The sequence below is a fragment of the Pteronotus mesoamericanus genome, unplaced genomic scaffold (genome assembly GCF_021234165.1).
Source record: "Pteronotus mesoamericanus isolate MK-2021 breed Mesoamerican mustached bat unplaced genomic scaffold, CSHL_Meso_final contig_20, whole genome shotgun sequence".
Classification (NCBI taxonomy): domain Eukaryota; kingdom Metazoa; phylum Chordata; class Mammalia; order Chiroptera; family Mormoopidae; genus Pteronotus; species Pteronotus mesoamericanus.
This window is the reverse complement of record NW_026555085.1, coordinates 35,515,031-35,534,625: the sequence shown is the minus strand read 5'-3', so window position 1 is coordinate 35,534,625 and position 19,595 is coordinate 35,515,031. Positions and strand designations below refer to the sequence as shown.

At 41.0% G+C, this 19,595-nt stretch overlaps 1 protein-coding gene across 1 annotated transcript in view; it reads right to left on the bottom strand.

Moving 5' to 3' along the window:
- CD109 (CD109 molecule) overlaps positions 1–19,595 on the bottom strand; it is a 107,779-nt gene that overhangs the window by 66,635 nt on the left and 21,549 nt on the right. Inside the window, exons 4-6 of the mRNA XM_054569631.1 lie at positions 18,438–18,466; positions 13,752–13,982; positions 8,194–8,319 (exon numbers count right to left, since the gene is read on the bottom strand). Of these exons, the coding sequence (XP_054425606.1) occupies positions 8,194–8,319; positions 13,752–13,982; positions 18,438–18,466 (386 nt within the window). The remainder of the gene's footprint in view (positions 1–8,193; positions 8,320–13,751; positions 13,983–18,437; positions 18,467–19,595) is intronic.

Below are 19,595 nucleotides of genomic sequence, written 5' to 3'. Positions count from 1 at the left end.
CTGTGGTAGGCTCAATAGACAGGGATGCCCAGTTCCCACACCAGAGCTACTGAATCAGAAGTAACAGGGCTGCAACCCAAAGGTAACAAATGCATTCGTTCATCCATTCCTTCTACAAAAAATTATTGCACCAAAGTGCACAGTATTATGCTAGGTGATGGAGATACACTTTCCTGTCATGGAGATTTTGACCTAGTAAAAAGAAAGATATTTATCAAATAATCACACACATAAATACATAATTACAAAAAAAAGTAATGAAATGACTTAAAGTGAATTAAGCTCACAGGGGATTATGAAACCTAAAGAGGAGGCTGGAAAAGTGGAGCCAGATAAGACAGGGCCACGCGCAGGCCCTAGTAAAACATCTGATTTTTTTCCTGAGGGCAATGGAAAGCCTTTGGAGAGTTTTCAGCTAAGGAATAATGTGACCCAAATTTAATGTTTAGATTAATTTTGCTGCTGTGTAAAGAAATAATTGCAAAGGAAAAGAGTAAATTTAAGGAGCTCTATGAAGAGATACTGCAAATATCTAGGAAAATATGATGGTCGCTTACAAAGAAGATAGAGGTAGAAATAAAGAGAATTAAGTGGATTTGAAATATACTTATGGGTAAAATCTATGGGTATTGGTGAAGCCCTAAATATGGGATGTGAAAGGAGGTAAGAAATCAAGGAAAACTCCACATTTACCAGCTTACACACCTGGATGGGTGGTGGAATAATTCAATAAAAATAGAAAATTCTGGAGAAATGTGGTGGAGGAAGACTGTAAGAATGCTACTGAACATGAGGAACTTGGGATAGCTTTAAAACATCCAAGCAGAAAAGATGGAGGCACAGGTAAACACAGCTCTCCTCCCCACACAACACACACAGCAAAAATTACAACTATACTACAAAAGAGCTGTCAGCCAGAATCATCAGAAAATCGAGGTGGACAGAAGTCCGGCAACTAAGGAATTAAGGAAGTCACATTCACTCAGACAAGTAGGAGGAGTGGAGACTCAGAGACACGGAAACTTGGAATGGATGGTCCCACACCCACGTGCAGTAGGTAAAAATCAGGAGGGACATCTTGGGAGCGAGGAATCCCAGCCCCACACCAGACCACACCACCCAGGATTCAAGTGCCAGGAGGTTAAGTTCCCTGAACTTCTGGTTATAAAAACAGTGGGGGTTGGGACGGTGGAAGAAACTGTGGGATTCTCAGGAGTCTCCTCTTAAAAGGTCCACAACGGACTTAAGACTTATGCAGACTCACTCCCTCTGGGATCCAGCACGAGGGCAGCAGCTTTATGGGGAGATACTGAAGTGTCTGGCATCAGGGTGAATGATGGGAGACAGCTTCTTCCCAGACAAAACTCCAGAGGCTAAGCAATGGCAATTGTCCCTTTTCTGAACCCTCCCCCAGGCAGAGCCACAGAGCAGGCAGCACCATATCTGAGACTCCACCAACCTGGTTCACACAGTTTGCCCTGCCCAGAGACTTAGGAGTCTCTGCCCCGTTCAACATACTGGTGCACTTTTTTTCTACATTAGGCCATGCTACTAAGACAGGGAGTCAAAGCAGCTCTACCTAATACACACCTAATAAAAACAAACACAGGGAGGTTGCCAAAATGAGGAAATAAAGAAATATGGTCCAAAGGAAAGAATAGAACAAAAATCCAGAAAAAAAGAACTAAACAAAAGGGAGATAAGCAATCTATCAGATGCAGAGTTCAAAACACTGGTTATAAGGATGCTCAAGGAACTTAGTGAGAACCTCAGTAGCATAAAACAGATCCAGTCAGAAATGAAAGATAAACTAATTGAAATAAAGAACAATTTACAGGGAAACAACAGTAGAGTGAATGAAGCTAAGAATCAAATCAATGATTTGGAACATAAGGAAGCAAAAACAACGAACCAAAACAATGTGAAGACAAAAGAACACACACAAAAAAAGAAGAAGATAGCACAAGCAGCCTCTGGGACAACCTCAAGAGGTCCAAGATGTACTTGATGCTACTGAACTACACTCTTAAGAAAGGTTACAGTGGCAAGTTCCATGTTATGTGTATCTTACCACAGTAAAAAAAAAAAAAAAAGGAAAAAACGCTACAGTGGTCAATAAGTGCTATAGTCAAGGTGTGCGTAAGGGCCCATGGAAGAACGGCGAATGAAGTGCTGACTTCTGCCCATTGACACTCTAAAAAATAAAACTCTAAAACCAATTCCTCCCTCCCTTTCTCACTGCACATGGAAGTAAGAACCTGAAGTTTTCCCAAGAAGAGTAGTCTTTCTGGCAGAGGCTAACGAAAGTATTCTGAAGCCACATCCACATTCCAGAGAGGATGCCACTGGTTTCAGACCTGTCACAACTTGCTCCATGCTTTCTGTTAGGCTGTCATCACGAGCCAGCGGGGTTGACCAGATGCTGCTTGTGGAGTGCTTCAAGGACGAGCACTATCCAAACCAAGATGTGGTCTTCTGCAAAGGACAAAGGGCCCCAGACAAACCTGACAGCAAAAGCAAACTGACCCAGGCCACAGCTGAGCCACAAAGCCAGAAAGATAAGGAACATCGAAAAGGCTAAAAAAAGGCTAAAAAAAGGCTTGACTGCTGGCAGCCCTTACCTAAACTTTCCACAACTCACGCAAGTAGACAAAATTGTTATAAACAATGGAACAATTAAAATGAGACTGCTTCTGTATTACATAATGACGTGACACCCACTGTGTATTATGCAAAGCTCCAAAAGAGGGAGTTCAAGCCTAGGAGCTATTTAGTTTTCTATGTTCTATTTCTGGTCTCCAAGGCCAGCACTGGCTTCAGAGTGAGATAAGGGCTGAGAAACTGCAGTCCATTACAGCAAGAAGTGACCATAAGGTTATCTACAGTGTTTAATGATTCCCGAGCTGGCTATGTATCCAAATCAGCAAAGAAGCTGTTGGAAAAATACAGATTATCCCAAAAAAAAACTGATTCAGTGAGTCCAGGGTGTCAGTGGCTTTATGTGACTCCTCCCCTGGAAAGGTCCAACACCTTACAGTCTCTCCACTAGGGAGTTCAAGGGCTAAATCAGGACCTGCCCCAGTTCTGTGCCTTTTCCACCACCCAACACTGCCTCTCAGTGGAACAGATGGAAACTGAGTCGCCTGACTGTGGGAACACACTCAGGACTCGTCAAAATGGGGTCCAGAAAACAAACGGAATCTCCTAGAGTGCGTATTTAAAATGCAGATTCCTAGGTCTCAGGCCAGGAACGCTCCCTTGTGAGCTGTGGGTGAGGCCCAGACTGCACATTTCAACCAAGCTCCCCAGTCGGTGGGCTTCTAGGTACAGAAACCCTGTGATGTTTGAGAACTACTGGTACGTACCAGCAGCTGGAGCCTCCAGGGGCGAACTCGGCGACATGAGCCACTCTAAAGGGAGATAGGCTTCCATCTGCCCCTGAGAAAAGAGGGCACGGGGCTGCAACTATCCAGTGAGCAGGACTCTGAGTGACAAGGGCTCCCCACTCAGGTTCTCAGGGGAACATGAACAACGCCTGGGTCCCCCAGAGGCAGGGCACTCTGGGCCGTGGGCCACCCACAGGGGAGGGCTGGTGTGGCCAGATCCCTCCTGGCTGCCCACAACATTAGCCTTTTAAAATAAAATAAAATAAAATAAACCTCTAAAGTTGCCTTCTAATAACCTGGAATGCACTTTAAAGCACAGATGCAAGGACATTTGCAACTAAATCTGGTATATGCCTATATTAGGGAATATTACTCAGCCTTAAAAAGGAAGGAAATTCTTACATTTGCTACAACATGGAGGAACCTTGGTGATATCAGGCTGAGTGAAATGAGCCAGTCACAAAAAGACAGACACTGCATGATTTCACTGCAGGAGGCACCGGGGTAGTCAAAACCAGACGGACAGAAAGTAGAATGGCAGTGGCCAAGGCTGGGGGCGGCAGACATGGGCAGTTACTGTTTAGTGGGAGCAGGGTTTCAGTTTTGCAAGATGAAAAGAGCTTTGGAGCTGGATGGTGGTGATGGTTGCCCCACGGTGTGAATGTATTTAACACCCCTGAACTGTACGCTTAAAAATAATTAAGAGAATAAGTTTATGTGTATTTTACCATAATAAAAAAAAATTGGGGGGTGGGGGGAAATGTACAACTATTTGGGATTCCAACGACACAAGTCAAGAGACAGGCACCTAGAGATAAGGCCCCTAAAGAAGTACTACAAAGAAATGAAAACACAAGCGAGTGCCTCACTTTCAAAACAAGTTCTCCTCCCAAAGTGTATCTGCAAGATAGTTATCAAATCAAAGTGCATTTCCCAACCTGTCCCATAATGTACCTGAAGTGTAACAGCTCTGTAAAACACAGCCTTTGGAGAGGTGTAAAATAAACCTCTTCCCTGTGGGAGCAGAGCTTGGTGGTCCAGAGAGTTAAGGAGCAAAAGGTGGGAAGAGCTGGAAGAGGCAGGAGAAAAAGTACAATCCCCAAAGTTGCAAAGAACTATTCACATTCAATGAAGGTATGCAAATTAAGTATATGCATAAGGAGTATCCAAAAAAAAGTCAGTGTTCTCACTAAATTTTACTCATTTTAAGAGAGCTTAAAAATAATAATCAAGAGTTGCTTTGCAATTTAATTAAACTAGCATTGTTTTTTAAAAAAATACATGTCTATAAAGATAGAGGGAACTTACTATGCTCCACCATCAGAACCTACACAATAAAGGAGATACAAAAAATAAGAACAAAAACCTAGAAATTTTACTAGATGAAAATAATTATTCACCATTAAAAATCCTGAAGGTAAAAAGGAATACTTGAGGGTCAAAAGCAATTTAAGCAATCCAGAAAGGTTAACAGTTAAATAAATGACTCACTCACACTCAACTGTGTAAAGGCACATGTTACTTTGTAGAAATGCCAAAGAGCCCACCGACATCAAAAGGGTATTTAAAAATGCCCCTCCAATTACCTGCACAGTCACTACAAATCAAAGCTCTGATAACTCCTGTGTTTTTTAATACATTGTCCTTCACTAGTAATAATAGGACCATTCCATAGTCTCTGTAGAAACAAAATGGGATTTCAAAACACTCTCCTAAGAATAAATCTTTCCTTCTCTCTGAGATTAATACTGAGGATGGCCACTGCCTTAGGAAAACAAAAATAAAGGTTATAATGGTGTACTATTTCAATTATAAATATATTTTCACTATAGTTATTATTAACTGCTAAAAAAAAGAATTTCAATAATAAGCAATATACAGTGCATGGATGCTGTGTAGGAGCCAAGGAAAGATAAAAACCAGAGACCAAAGCTGTCATTTCTTTGATTATACTGACCCCTGGTGGCCTTTGAAGGGCATTTTATTTTTTAATAAAAGGCTGATTTTTCCTTCTGGTGCGGACTAGCACCTCCTGGGGGGAAAATCCTTTCACAATGTATACAAATCACATTGTACATTTTAAATATCCTACAATTTTATTTGTTAATTATACCTCAATAAAACTGGAGGTGGAGGGATATTACATCGCCAAAAACAAGTACTTAAATCAACATGCTTGTCTTCAAAAGGATAAGGATGCTTTATAGAATGTGGAAAAGGGAAAATTACATTTAGTTTAAGACAAATGAGTACTCTATAGCTTTAATACATTCATTTAATAAATAGTTCTATGTGCAAAGCACTAGGTCCCAGAGGTCAAGTACCACCAACTCAAAGTGGCACGAATGAAACAAGAGAAGCAGAGAGTGCTAGGGGAATGTCTGGCGGGGTTAATCCATTTTAGACGATGACTGGAGAGCAAAATCAAGTCACTTGAATAACAGTAGAAAAATAGTGTTCCAGCGAACAGCCCAGGAAGGCTCTGGAATAAGACAGACGGTGGGTTTAAGTAACTTGAGGGATATATGTCTAAAGCACGGAGTTCAAGGGTAAGGGTGGCGCTTAACTGAAGATGAAGGCTGAAGAGGTGGGCAAAAGTCAAATTTTGCAAAAAGTCAAATTTTGCAAAAAGTTTTAATTTTTTTAGTACCTAAATTTCCTTATTTTTTTCCTATCAAAGTCATATGATAGGTGAAGTCCACAAACCACTACATGAGACATCCTGTAAATCTTCCCACCTACAATCTCGCATCTTCCACAAGTTTTCCCCACTATCTTATCCTCTCTCCTCTGGTTCTTACTCTCTTCATCATTCATTAAACAAATTAATATCTCTGGGGCATCTACCCACCTGAGACTTCCCCGCCCGGTCATTATGCAGGGTGGTTTCTGAATGGACCAAGGGTGGACACGTGACCCAGGGGAATCCCATGACCCATGAAGATTCTAGCTTGTAGGGCTTTAAGAACAATGGTTATTTAGCTGAGCCAATGTGACCAGTCCAGATTTGAACCACAGAACACCTTAAAGGTTGGCAGACGTATGAGAAGAAAATAGGGCAGACCACAAGAGACAGAGGGAGTAGTTGGTCCCAAAAATATCGGCGCTCATGCTTACAATAAACCCTCCTTACCCCAAGGTGGTCCCAGTGAGACTATCCTTGGAGGCATCTGATGGACCTCGCTGACTCAGCACCTTACCATTCCATGTCTTCTGTTTTTCTGTCACCATTGTGTCGTTTAAATTTTATCATATTATTCATCTCACTGTAACAATGGTCTTTGAAGACAAAGATCACATGCTTAGCTTCCTGTGTTGTTCACAGCACTATAAGCCCTCAACACATATTAGATGAAGGATAGAGGAATGGGTGGATGGATGGATGGATGGATGGATGGATGGATGGATGGATAATTCCTGAAGATTACAGTAAAATCAAAAAGCAGGAACTGAAAATAAAACCTAACTCTTTAAAACTCACAATATGCTTCCTAAATCCTCAAACCCCATTTTTGTCCATGCGCTCCAAACTTCTCCTAAATCCCAGACAAGAGAGGCTCCCTGCCCCGATGCAAATCCTTCTTTCTCCTAAGTCTCACAAACACCTACTCTTTTCTCCTTCCCTACAGGCTCAGTCTTCTGCTTCCCCCAGGGTCCATCCCCCTGCTCTAGGGCCCCGCAGCTCCTGGACAGGCCTCCTCACGCTCTCATTTCCCATGTTCCCCCTCGTGGGGCACAGCCTCTCCACAGCCCCAGCGCGCTATTCATCTTTATGCAGACACTCAGAAAAACAGCTGCTAAGGTGGACTAGTTCTGTTTTTAGGATGTGGCTCCAGAAAATGTCAATCAAAGGGGGAAAATTTTTTTCATTTTTTATTAAGTACTTGATGCTTTTATCTTACCTCAGGTCTAATGCTAATGAGTGATTTTTCCTTCTAACACAGTGGTTCTCAATGGAGCAGGGGGAGGGTATTTTCCCCCCAGGAGACATTTGGCAAAGTCTGGAGATATTTTTGATTGTCATAACTTGGAGGAAAGGGAGAGCCACCTCAGGCATCTAGTGGGTAGAGGCCAGCGAGCCTGTTAGCTGTCTTCCAATGCATAGCACAGCACCCACAACAAAGAATTTTTTTCCAAAATGTTGATAGTAAGAAGCCCTGTTCTAATAGATTTTTTAAAGCTCTTAATCACACATTTATTTTAATAAATTCCAAAGGGAAAAATGGGAAAATATCCAATGAATCTTCCAACATCACACGGTGAGACACAGAAGAAAAGCCAAGGCGGAGACATGAAGGCGGTTTAAATGCCCCTGCCCTGTTAGCTCTCAGAGCTGCATGAGTTTGCAGCAAATAAAGGAAGCACATGGAAGAGTTGGGGAGAAAGAAGGACTGGGGAACAGAAGATTGATGTGGCTGTTCAAAGTCACTGTGTTTTTTAAAACAGAGACATTGTGAGACATAACATTTGCCAAATAGCTACGTATTCATTACTTAGTTTTCAAATACTCGGTGCATGAAATAAATATCACTTAATCAGTTTTATACTAAAATGTGAAATGTTTTAATCTTGCAACATTATAGAAAAAGACAACAATGGCTAAAATTCTAATGTATTATGTGTTACAATGTGTTTCAATGGGCTGACCCATTGAAAAACACAGTAAGTTAAAAATAAACCACCTAAATTGTCTAGATGTTCAGATTAATGTTTTTTCTGTTCTTTGAATAGATGACTTTGGATATATTTCCCCACCTGACCTGTTTAAACATTTTAACATTCACCTTAAAAATATATTTATACTCACGTTCACTTGAACTTGAATGGACCAGTCACCAAGTATTGGATGGGAAGATAACTGAAAAGTTTTGGAAACAACTCCAAGATCACTTTTTTCTGACAACCACTGTTGAATCAAATTTGACCTGGGGTCCTACAATGGAAACCATACATGTTAACTATATGAAAGCTGCCTGTGTACATATGTATCCTACCTAGTTATAAAGTGATCCTATCAGCACCCCCAGGCAGGCACAAAATATGGCATTTTTTTTAATGCCAGTTCTAAAATAAATAAATAAATAGTATACTACTAAAGAAGACAAATCAAAATTTCCTCTTTGCTCATATTTTCCTGAGAATATTTTGATTCTGCTCCACATTTAATTCCTGGCACCACATTTCCTTCCACATGAAACACTACAACATGCACATGACCAAACCCGTGTTGTTATTACTACTATTGTTGTTAAAAGACAATTCCATTGTAGAGATAACAGGCTTCATGTATTAAAGACCCACTATGTGTCAGGTACTCTGCCTTATCATTACAATTCATCTACCATTCAAGCATTAAAATTCTCCTTCTGGGTAGGATTATCCAACAGTGTAGTTGAGAAAACGATGCCTGGAGAGGTTAGGTAATCACTCAACTATCAGCAATTGGCATGGTCCAATGTTACAGCACCAATACACAGTGGAATTGAGGATTCAAACCCATGTGTCTTTTAATTCAAGAATAGTGTATCACAGAGATGTTTAACCAAGGGGATGCGTGAAAAACACTTGTGCCTTCCTATACTCTCCCAGACAACAATCCTTTCATGCGATGTCCATCCCAGCCAAACCAGCAGTCATCCCACATTCCTCTCACATTCCCAGCCCTGTCATCTCTGTCCCTTTACTCTCTCCATAATTTGTCCGCTTTCCATCCTCCCATATAGCCACCAGGTCCTGTTTTTGAACTATTGCAAATAATCTCCCTCCTCCAGTCCTGCCCCTCCAATACATCTTCTCCACTACTAACAGTGTTATCCTGAAACATAAATCTGGGACTGAGGCAAAGTGGTTGAAATGGTTGGCACAGTTCCTGGCGTATAAATAACAAGCAGTGGATAAACACTGGCTATGATCATTCTACTAGACCACTAGATAACTATGCCTTTTTGTTACCTACAGAATGAGGCGTATAGTCCTTGGCAGAGCTTACACGTCTTGGTAATCTGACCCCCTTTACATTTCTGGACTCATCTTCCTCCAAACATACATATTCATTTGCCTTTTACCCCCAAAGACCACGCATCTAGGCCTCTACAATTGCTGCATGGAATGTCCTCCCATCCCTGTCCACCTGGTGAAATAAGCTCATGTCTTGTCTCTGTCTATGCCTCCAACAAGCAGAAATGACCACTTTCTCAAGAGCCCCTAGGGCATCTGGAGTCCATCCTTCTTGAATACATATTACTGTTTAAAGTGTTCACTAGTTATCTGGGGAGGGGTTGGTATTTTGTTTGTTTCCAAGTCAACTGTGAACTCCTGAGAGCAGGAATTAAATATTTTCCGTATTATTATTATTTTTTAATCCTTTGACTAGAAGTACTGGGTTGATCCAGTAATTAGGAGCCAGAAGAAATCTCCCTCCCCAAGTCGGGGAGAATGTGAAAGTCAGTAGTAAGCCCAATGCTGAGAATTGAGTAGCCAGAAACTAATTGTTAAAACCAAAGGAATAAGCAGGTGTCCATCCGTGGCAGGCGCCTGAGATAGGCACAGTAGTCAGCAGTTGGCTCTGCAGTGCCTGCCACAGCATGGCGCATGGGAGGCCTACAGAGTTTAAAGGCTTGAAAATAAAGGAAGAAATACAAATGCCTAATAAATATATGCTGTCTAACAATTAAAAGAATGCAAATGAAAACAATGAAATACCATTTTTCTTCTGTCAGACACAGATAAAAATCAATAACAATAACTCCCAGTGTTATTCAAAGCGTAGGAAAAGGGGTGTTCAGCATATGCTGTTGTATTTATGTTTTGATGAGGGTGCACATTTCTTCCAAGTGATGTCACGGCCCCATGAACAAAAGAAGTCCAAACTGAAGTTTTGAAGACTTTACACCTGGACGATCCGGAGTGTTGGGAGTGAATGAGATTACCCCTGTATTTTCCCAAGCCTGTCCTCAGTGTAGGCCTGTCACCAACAGGAAGGCAGGGCAAATGAGGAAACACTAGAAGCCTCTACAGAGCACATCAGAATTTGAACAGGCCATTCATGGTGGCAGCACAGCAGAACCCGTCATTTGCAAGTGGTAACCACCTGGTGGGGTGCACACCAAAGAGCCACATAAAATATGCACGGTGCCTCTGTCACAGCCAAAACAGCTGCATGAGGAGATGCTGGAAAAGCAGCCCCTTGGGCCCTTTGAGTTATCTCTGGATGGCTCTGGATCACCATCAGCTGCTTCAGTACAGCACAGTGCCAGCTGCTTGTGCCAGTCTATCCTGAGCAGTGAACATCATGGCTGAAAAAGGTGTCTGCAAGGAGTGTTTCTGCCACTCCTTGGAGTCCTGGATTATGCACACAGTATCTGTCCAGCAGGCAGAATTAGAGAAGTTGAATCACTTAAACAAAGTGGCGCCCTCAACTGGCCAGGGATGAGGTTTTGGTTTAACCACTGTGGCTCCAGGCCAGTGTCAGAGCACAAACAGGACATATCCACCTGCCAGCACCTGTTCCCACATAAGGTCATTCACCTGTATTAAGAGTAACAACCTCTTCAAGAACAGAGATCAAAGTGGAAGCCAGCTGTGCCAGCTGCCATCACTGTGTTGGAGGCACTTATTTTCATAATGTTAGGCCCAATTAGCTGGAAGAGGCCAAAATTAGGGCAGAACTGTACATGGTTTTCCCACTGCTGATAGGCCTCTGAAGCCCCTTTCCCTTCTGAGAAGATCAGTTACTGGGGCAGGAAAAATGAATAAGATCCAATGACGAAAGGAAGGAAGGGAGGGAGGGAGGGAGAGAGGAAGGGTGGAAGGAAGAAAAACCACTTAACTCCCCTGAATATGCTGTGACATTCAATATAGCTACATCCTATGTGGGCTGGGCAAGATGTGCCCCAAAAGGTCAACCTCATAGCCTTCAGACGCACTTCCCTATGTTAGCCTGCAGATGGTGCTGCATTAGGGAACTATAATTTTGTCCAAGCCAAGGCGCTCTTGTTAAACTAAGGCCCACTTTCATCTGGAAAATTTTCCCAAGAAGACAACAATTTCACATTAAAGGCATAGAAAACATTACTACCTGGTGAAGCCTGCCCCAAATGACTGTTTTCAGAGGAAGAGCACAGCAGTGTGGGCATTCGCATCAACGCTATGGCCTGGCCTCTGACCGTTACAGGAAGGAAGCAGTAGACATGCGTGCATATCCCAGCCTCACTACCCAGATGCAGAGAGCAGAGTACAGCCACCCCCAGTCACTGTTCCCAAATACTTTGCATTCCAGGTGAAATTTTAGTCTAAATTCCACTCCCCTGGCCAAGAGGGCCACATGCAGGCCAAGCTGGGACGATCCCTCACAACCAGCGATAGCAAGAGGAAGGTCTCTCTGCGTGTTTCTGGGAAAGCTGGACGTGGCAAGCTAAGGTCAAAATTGGAGAGAAGAGTGCAAAGAACCCGCTAATCAAAGGTTTTACAGGCAGATGCTAGAGCAGAATAGAGAGGCAAAATCATAAAAATGCACAGAGCAGCTGTCCAGAATCAGCAGGGTTAGTTCTGGGTTAATGCCACAAACAGGCATTTTATTCAGGCCTGACTTTTACTGACCTAAGGTAGAAGGAGGTAAATTGAATATAAACAGCCAAAGATAAGCAGACATTTATTTCTAAATCCTCCATTTTGCCCATAGTTTCTGGCATAAATTCTCAGTATATTGGATAAATGATAAAGGATGGTATGGAGTCCATAAAGCCCTGCTCAGAGTAACATGAATTTAGAAATGCTCTTCTCCGTGTCAACCCACGTTAGACACTCCAATATATAGCAGAGGCAGAAACTCACGAAGCTGCCAACTCTGCAGTCATCCCAGTTTACTCCAATAAATAGGCACTGAGCACCATGCCAACCAGTGTGGTATTTGCTACAAACACACCATGGCTTAAAGCCACATGTACATATTTGTCTGATTGATTTTTGTTTGTTTGTTTAATTAATAACAAAGAAACTAAAAACAGGAAGATGCTAAAAGAAAAGCCTGAATTTACCTCCCACTCTATGTTATTCATCAGAACACTACGGGTAACTGACATCCCGACTAAAGGGCTCCCGAAACCAGGGACTTTCAGTTTTAATACCAACAGAGGCCCAGACAAACTGGGATGAGCTGGTTGCCTTATTTCCATGTTAGACGTTAATGTCTAGCATGCTCCTCAGCTTAAATGTAGAAACCACGTCCAGCTGGATCTCAATTGTTTTCAACTTGGTTCTCTCAGGAAAGCACTCAGTCTGCTAACCATGCTGCCTCCAGATCATCACGGTGTAAGCAGCAGAGGCCAAATGACTCCCGAAGGAGCTTCCTATAATAACAATAGCTAGTGTTCAGTGAGCATGTACTGTGGTGCCAGGCACAGTTCTAAATGCTTTACTTGAGTCCTCACAAAAAGTTTCTGAGATATTATCTCACATTTTACAGTTAAGGAAACTGAGGCTCAGAGAGGTTAATTAATTTCTTCAAGGTCACACAGCTAGATCTATTCTTAGCGCAGTGATTCTTTTGAGATGTTATATCAGATCGCAGCATGCGTCTCCTCAGAATTCTCTAGTGAATTCTCATTTCACTTGGAATAAAATCCAAAGTCCATATAATTGCCAGCAAGACCCTGTATGACCCCTCCTCCAACCCACCTACCTTTATCTCCTAAAATGTGTCCCCTCACTCCCTGGGCTCCAGCACACTGTCAGCTTGTGGTTGTCCCAATGCACCTAACAAGCTCCCAATTCAGTGCCTTTGTATGTGCTGTTCCCTCCGCGTATATGAGCTCATTATTTCCTTTAGGTCTCTGCTCAAATAGGATTTCCCTAATAACGCTAAAGGAAATGGCAATCTCTCTTCTCCACCTCTCTCTCTCACACACATACACAAATACACACACAAATATAAACATATCTATCCATCTATATGTATATGTGTGTGTGTGTTTGTTTATTGTCTGTCTCCCCACTGAAATATAAGTTCAATGTGAACAGGGACCTAATCTGCTGTGTTCACTACCCTAACCCAGTGCCTGAAACAGAAGTTCAGTAAGTGGTTAACAAATGAATAAATCAATGAAGAAGTCAGGACTGGAATGCAGGCAGGCCAACTTTAGAGACTGAACTTTGGGTTTTGTTTTGTTGGGGGTTTTTTGTTTTGTTTTGTTTTTGTTTTGAGCCTGAACTCTTCATTCGATGTTCTCCCAGCTCCTTTCCTAGAGAGAATCTCATGTTGGGAGGGAAGGTGCCCATGATGAATTCCAAGATAACATGCGCAAAACTTAAAAGAGAGCTTCAGTAAGATGGCTTAAACTCTTTGCTTCAAATCTCTCTGGCACTTACCTTAATTAGAATGTTTAAAGAGGTTTTGTAAGGTTTAAAATCTGAGAAGAGTGTAACGATACGAAACTTCACTTCTTCCTTTGGCTTGTACAGGGGTTTGTCTGTTTGAATGAAGACAGTTAGACTCTTGGTTTCAAATGATAAGGTTGTACTATTAGAGAATAAAATTTCGTCCTGTGCACGTCCAGTTACACGTAGCTCATAAATCTCATTTGCACTGTTCAGAGGTAACTAGGAAAAAAAGAGATCAGACATATCAAGGTCTCATTATTTTACTTCAAAAATGTTTTTAATTATAAGGAGAATAGAAAATGTAAATACATAGCATAATTAAAAGTAATTGCAATGTTGAAAATTTGCCCCTCCTAGGCACCGAAGTTAAACAATTTGCTCTCCTTTTTTTAACATCTTGTAGTTTGCTCTCCAACTAAATCACAGGGTTTCTGGAATGTGAGACACACCTCCCACAGCCCGCTCTCAGCTGCAGTCACCTTGTCATTTCCTATTCCAAGTGCAAAGTCTTCTTCACTTACAGTCATTGTGGGTCAGAATACCTAATATCCTTCAATGTTCTTTTTCATGCCACACCCTAAGGCAGTCAGTTGGTGAAAGCACATTTGCACAAGATTGGTTTTTGCTCTATGCTCTCAAGCTCTTCTACAAGGCATTCTCTTCCTGTACTTTGTGCAGTACATGCCATAGTCCTGGTAAGGAGGGTGGGCTGACACTTCTACTATTTCTATTAACAGAAATCCCACCTACCAACATGAAAAGACCATAAGCTATACTCAGCAGTTTGCATGTGCTGTGTCATTTTACTTCACAACAATCCTTCTGATACAATTTCACAAACAAGGAAACTGAGGTTTGGAGGAGTTAAGGAAGTTGTTCCAGGTCACCAGCTGAGATCCACACCCAAGAGGAGCTATGCTACTCTTAAGATCCTTCGTGCAGTGGTTTTAAAATAGGTCCAGAAATTCTCTGACCCTCCTCCATTGAAAAGACAGAACCTAACTCCCTAGATGTAGGGGCTTGCTTCTCTAGAATAAAATGAGTCTGCACCACAAAAAGGCAGTTTCCGCCTGGTTCTCCTTCCCTTTGATTTGTCGCTCTGGCAGAAGTCAGACACCATATGCTGAGGACACTCAACAAGACTGTAGAGAAGCCCACGTCGGGGGGGCGGGGGGGACTGAAGCCTCCCACCAACACCCACCACCAACTTGCCAGGTGTGTGAACTACCTGAGAGAAGATCCAGCCCTAGTGAAGCCATCAGACGACTGCAGCTCTGGTTGACATCTAGACTGCATCCTGATGAGACCCCAAATCAGAACTGCCCGACAATGTGGTTCCCAAATTCCTGACCCACAGAAACTGTGAGTAATAAAAGTTTATTGTTGTATTAACCCAAAGCTTTGGGATATTAAGTTACACAGCAATAGATAAGTAGCACACCTGACTTGTAGTTCATTTGCAAATTAATAAACCTGAGGTTCTGAAACTACATTCTGACCCCCTTTTGCAAATAAGTTTTATCCACAGAAAGCTCGGAGGAGATTTTCCAGTAAGAGCAGCTACCATAAAGGTAGGATTATGGGTAGGAATAAGAAGGAAATGTAACAAACCACCAATAAAATGGTCAGCAGGAAATATTGAGGGAGAAAAGCACTGATGTCTGTAATTTACTTGGAAATGCATTTTAAAAATAAGACGGGCCCTGGCCAGACAGCCCAGTTGGTAGAGCATCATCCTGACACGCCAAGGTGGAGGGTTTGAAGTCTGGTCCGGCCGTACACAAGAATCAACCCATGAATGCAAAAATAAGAGGGACGGCAAATCAATGTTTCTCTCTCAAAGATCAGTTGTCTTATGGAAACTAAGAAAACATGACAGTATTTCTCCTACTTTACTACATCAGTAACAGCAGTTTCTAAAAGCAATGAAAATTTCAAATAATTTTCAAAATAAAATTGAGAAAGTTAAGATAGTTGCTATTAAAAATATTAAAATAAAAATAAAATACGTAAAATTACTTAACATAAACATTAAAAACATTTCTAATTTTAAAAATCGCTCCCTTATTTCAAGTTAAATGTATTTACCAAGAAAATAAAAGAAATTTTTCTCTAGCACATTTGTACAAAAAAAAAAATCTTTGTATTAAGCAGCAATTATGTTTTTATTTACTCCTTATTTAAGGTTCATGTAGTATATCAAAAGTAGAAACAATGAGTAATCAGATGTTTAAAACACATTTTTTATTAATTCAAATATTCATATTTTACAGCAAAAAATTCATGAAGGCCTTAGAAAATAATTTAAAATACTATATTTAGCCCTGGCCAGTAGGGCTCGGTGGATTCAGTGCCGCCCTGCAAACCAAAGGGTACCCGCTGGGATCCCCAGTCAGGGCTCACGCCTGGGTTGCAGGCCGGGTCCCCAGCTGGGGGCTTGCAAGAGGCAGCTGATCGATGTTTCTCTCCCTCTTTTCTCCCTCCCTTCTCCTCTCTCTAAAAATAAATAAATAAAATCTTTTAAAAAACAAAATAAAATACTACATTTACAAGCATCAGAATGCAAGTGTGCTTTGAAAGTTGGGTCTATTTTAACTGAAAACTTACAAAAAATGCAGAACCTTCTACTTTTGCCAGAGTTATCGATTTTTCACACTTTATGACTAAGTCTTTAAAACTGTTTTACTAAAAAGGGATAAGTCCTACATATAATCTCTAGTAAAGCTTTTAGTAAATAATTTCTATAGCTACAAATGATAAAAATAGCATAACATTAAAGACACATATAGGATGTTGGAGTTAGTATTTCATATAGTTAAGACTCAACAGAGTAATAGTAGCCAAATTTCCAGCTAATCATAGTTCGGATAGTTTACTCTAGCATTATTGGAATAAGCCCAAGTGCCCTTATTTCATCTATATGCCTTCTCTTTTCAGCCTTCTGCACTTCCGGCCTGTGCAACTGCAACTTCTTTGAGGAAAACCAGATAGTTATTTTGCTTTAAGCTCCAATTCCTGAACTTGAATCCCACCCCTTTCTGCTGCAGGACAATTATATTACACAAAATTTATTTCAATCTTCTCCCTGGGATGCTCTTTCAACAGTGTCTCATACACCAGTGTTCTATAGGCACTGGTGGCCAGCATCTAATGTTACAGGTTACATCAGTGCAATCTAACGTTTTATTGTCACCAAGATAGGTTCCCGCCCCCACTTTTGCCTGCTATGCCCTTCCTCCACACCCCCACCACCACTTTATTTAATAATAGAGAAGCAGAATATTTCTTAGTAAGGAAAGCATAACCATAGTAACTAAGAAACATAACAGCTATGGAATATAAGTAACTTTTATAAGGTATTGTTTGGGAGCACTATGTTCTCTAGGAACCCCCGAAAATGAACATGGCCTCTGAATGTGCTTGACAAGTAATCTTCAATAGGTAACAAGGGAACCCAGCTCCTCAAGTGTTGCTGGCCCTGCATAAGTATGGGATGTGTCAGGGTCAAAGTCATGAGTCATCCACTCTTAGAAAAGTGCACAAAATTGCACCTCTTGCTGCATGCTGTGGACTACTCTATTGGACCTTAAGAAGCTCTAAAGCGAAATACAGTAATAAAAGCACAAACTTCCAAATCAAAGCTATGGGAAGTGGGATTAGTTCACAAGCAACACTTAATAATCAGGTTCTATTATTTAGTACTCTCTCAACAAAATAACCCCTCTTTGCACTTCTGTATCAAATTTCACAGCATTCGGACATCCCACGCTCCCCCCAGGGCAGCGGTTATGGAACGGAGCCAGTGGCCCGTCCCCTTTGCTAGGGCTGGGACTAGGGCAAGGAGAGTGAGGCGCCGGCCTCCAAGGCAAAATTTAAGGGAGTGCCAAGAAAATTCACAAACTAAATAACATTATTTTTAGTTTAAAATGTCAAAAATAATGCAAATAATTAAATCATGAACAAAAAATTAAACTTTTAAACAAAGACAGGATCAGTATTATTGATGTATCTTTTTGTCTCAAGCTCCAATATGGTTCAGCATGACTCTGCCCTCTTGCAGGACAAGAAAACTAACATATTTTGTCGTGCACAATGTGCACTTTTTCCCCCAAATTTTTGAGGGAAAAATAAGAATGTGCATTATACATGGGTAGTGCCTGAAATACCTCGTATCTGTTCTTGTGTTTTGTAATTATTTGTTACATAAAATTTCTTGTACCACGATATGTTCAAAAATAAATGCTAAAATTCCTTTGTAATACAAAAATATATATCTAAATATTAATTAATTAATTAATTAAAACAGCAGATTTTTTTTCCTGAAAGTTTGGGCCAAAAACATGGTGTGCATTATCCACAGCAAAGGATGGGGTGTTAATTACATACCCAAGACTGTAGGGCTCACTAAGACCGAAGCAGGATCAATCCGGCCCAGGTCCCCGCACTATTAGTGTAGGCCAGTTTCCCTCAGTTCAGTTCTCTATTTTTCATAAGGGGAAAATCTCTGCTATGAATTTGAAGGAATATTATTCTTAAATAGTCTGAAGGTGGAACTAAACTCGAGCCAAACTCACAAAAAATTTAAATTGATAATAAAACCAATAAAACATTAATGTATTTAGTTCACTGATGCAATGTATATTTCCAAAACCAAAATGTTTAATGGATACTTACTGATGGAAGAATAAGTGTCTTGAAAGAGCCTAAAAGGAAAATGAGGGGAAAAAAGAGTCATAATTTGAATCTGATGATACTAGCAGGACTCCCCTAAGACTCTTGAATATGGAGGGAACTGTAAACTTATGGAATCGTAAACGTATGTGGTCAAACCAAAACAATTTTATTAATGCTCAGAACACCTGAAATTTTTATTTCACTATTACATATTCTTATGCCAAAAAATTAAGGAAAACTGAACCATATTTAAAGAGCTATCAGTGGATAAATACCCCCCAAAATTAGTTAAGCTCTACTTCTCTTTTTCCATTATCATTTTTGTTGTCATGGTTGCTCTACTCTTGTTGCTGTTTTAAGATTATGCACATTTGAGCAACACTTCAGACAGTGCATGGAAGTTATCTTAGGTTCATTACTTATGTTCTCATACGCTCGTGATAATGGAAGAAAAGGAAGGCATTAGTCATGTCAGTGGTGAGCTGGGACTCATAACTGACTCATTAGTGTTAGAGGGATACAGACTTTTTTTTCATGTAAAGTTCCTAAACATAAGCCTGGTAATTCAACTCATGCCAGTTTCTCATCAGATCCATTTATTTCGAGGGAAAAAGTGTTTCATGTTAAAAATAAAAGAGTACTTATCCAAAGTTCCCATTTAAGTGACATGAATTCAGAGATGGTGGCAGACCCTCAGTTCCTTCATTCATTTAAGAAGTATTTATCAAGGGTACTACAATGAACAAGACAACATGGTCCCTCTCCTCCTGGAGGCCACCTGTCTATCTCACAGGACCAGACAGGCGGCACACCACCCTGTGCAGAGCAAGGGTTAAGCAAGTGGCCCTGGAATCAGACCACATCAGTTTTATCCTGAATCAGGTACATACTACCCTCTTCCCTGACCAAGTTTTCTGATTATCCAGAGTCAGTTTTTTCATCCATAAAATGAAGAAGCTAACAATCATACCAATGTCATAAGGCAGCTGTAAGAAATAACTATGCTGATACCTGTAAAGTATATAGAAAAATGCCTGGCACACAGGAAACGCTTGATAAATGTAAGCCATTATAGCGCCAAAAGCTTGAAGAGCTTATGCACTGGGAACGTTAGTGTGCCCCTATACAAGTGGTCTTCAAATGTTTGTGATGGAGCAT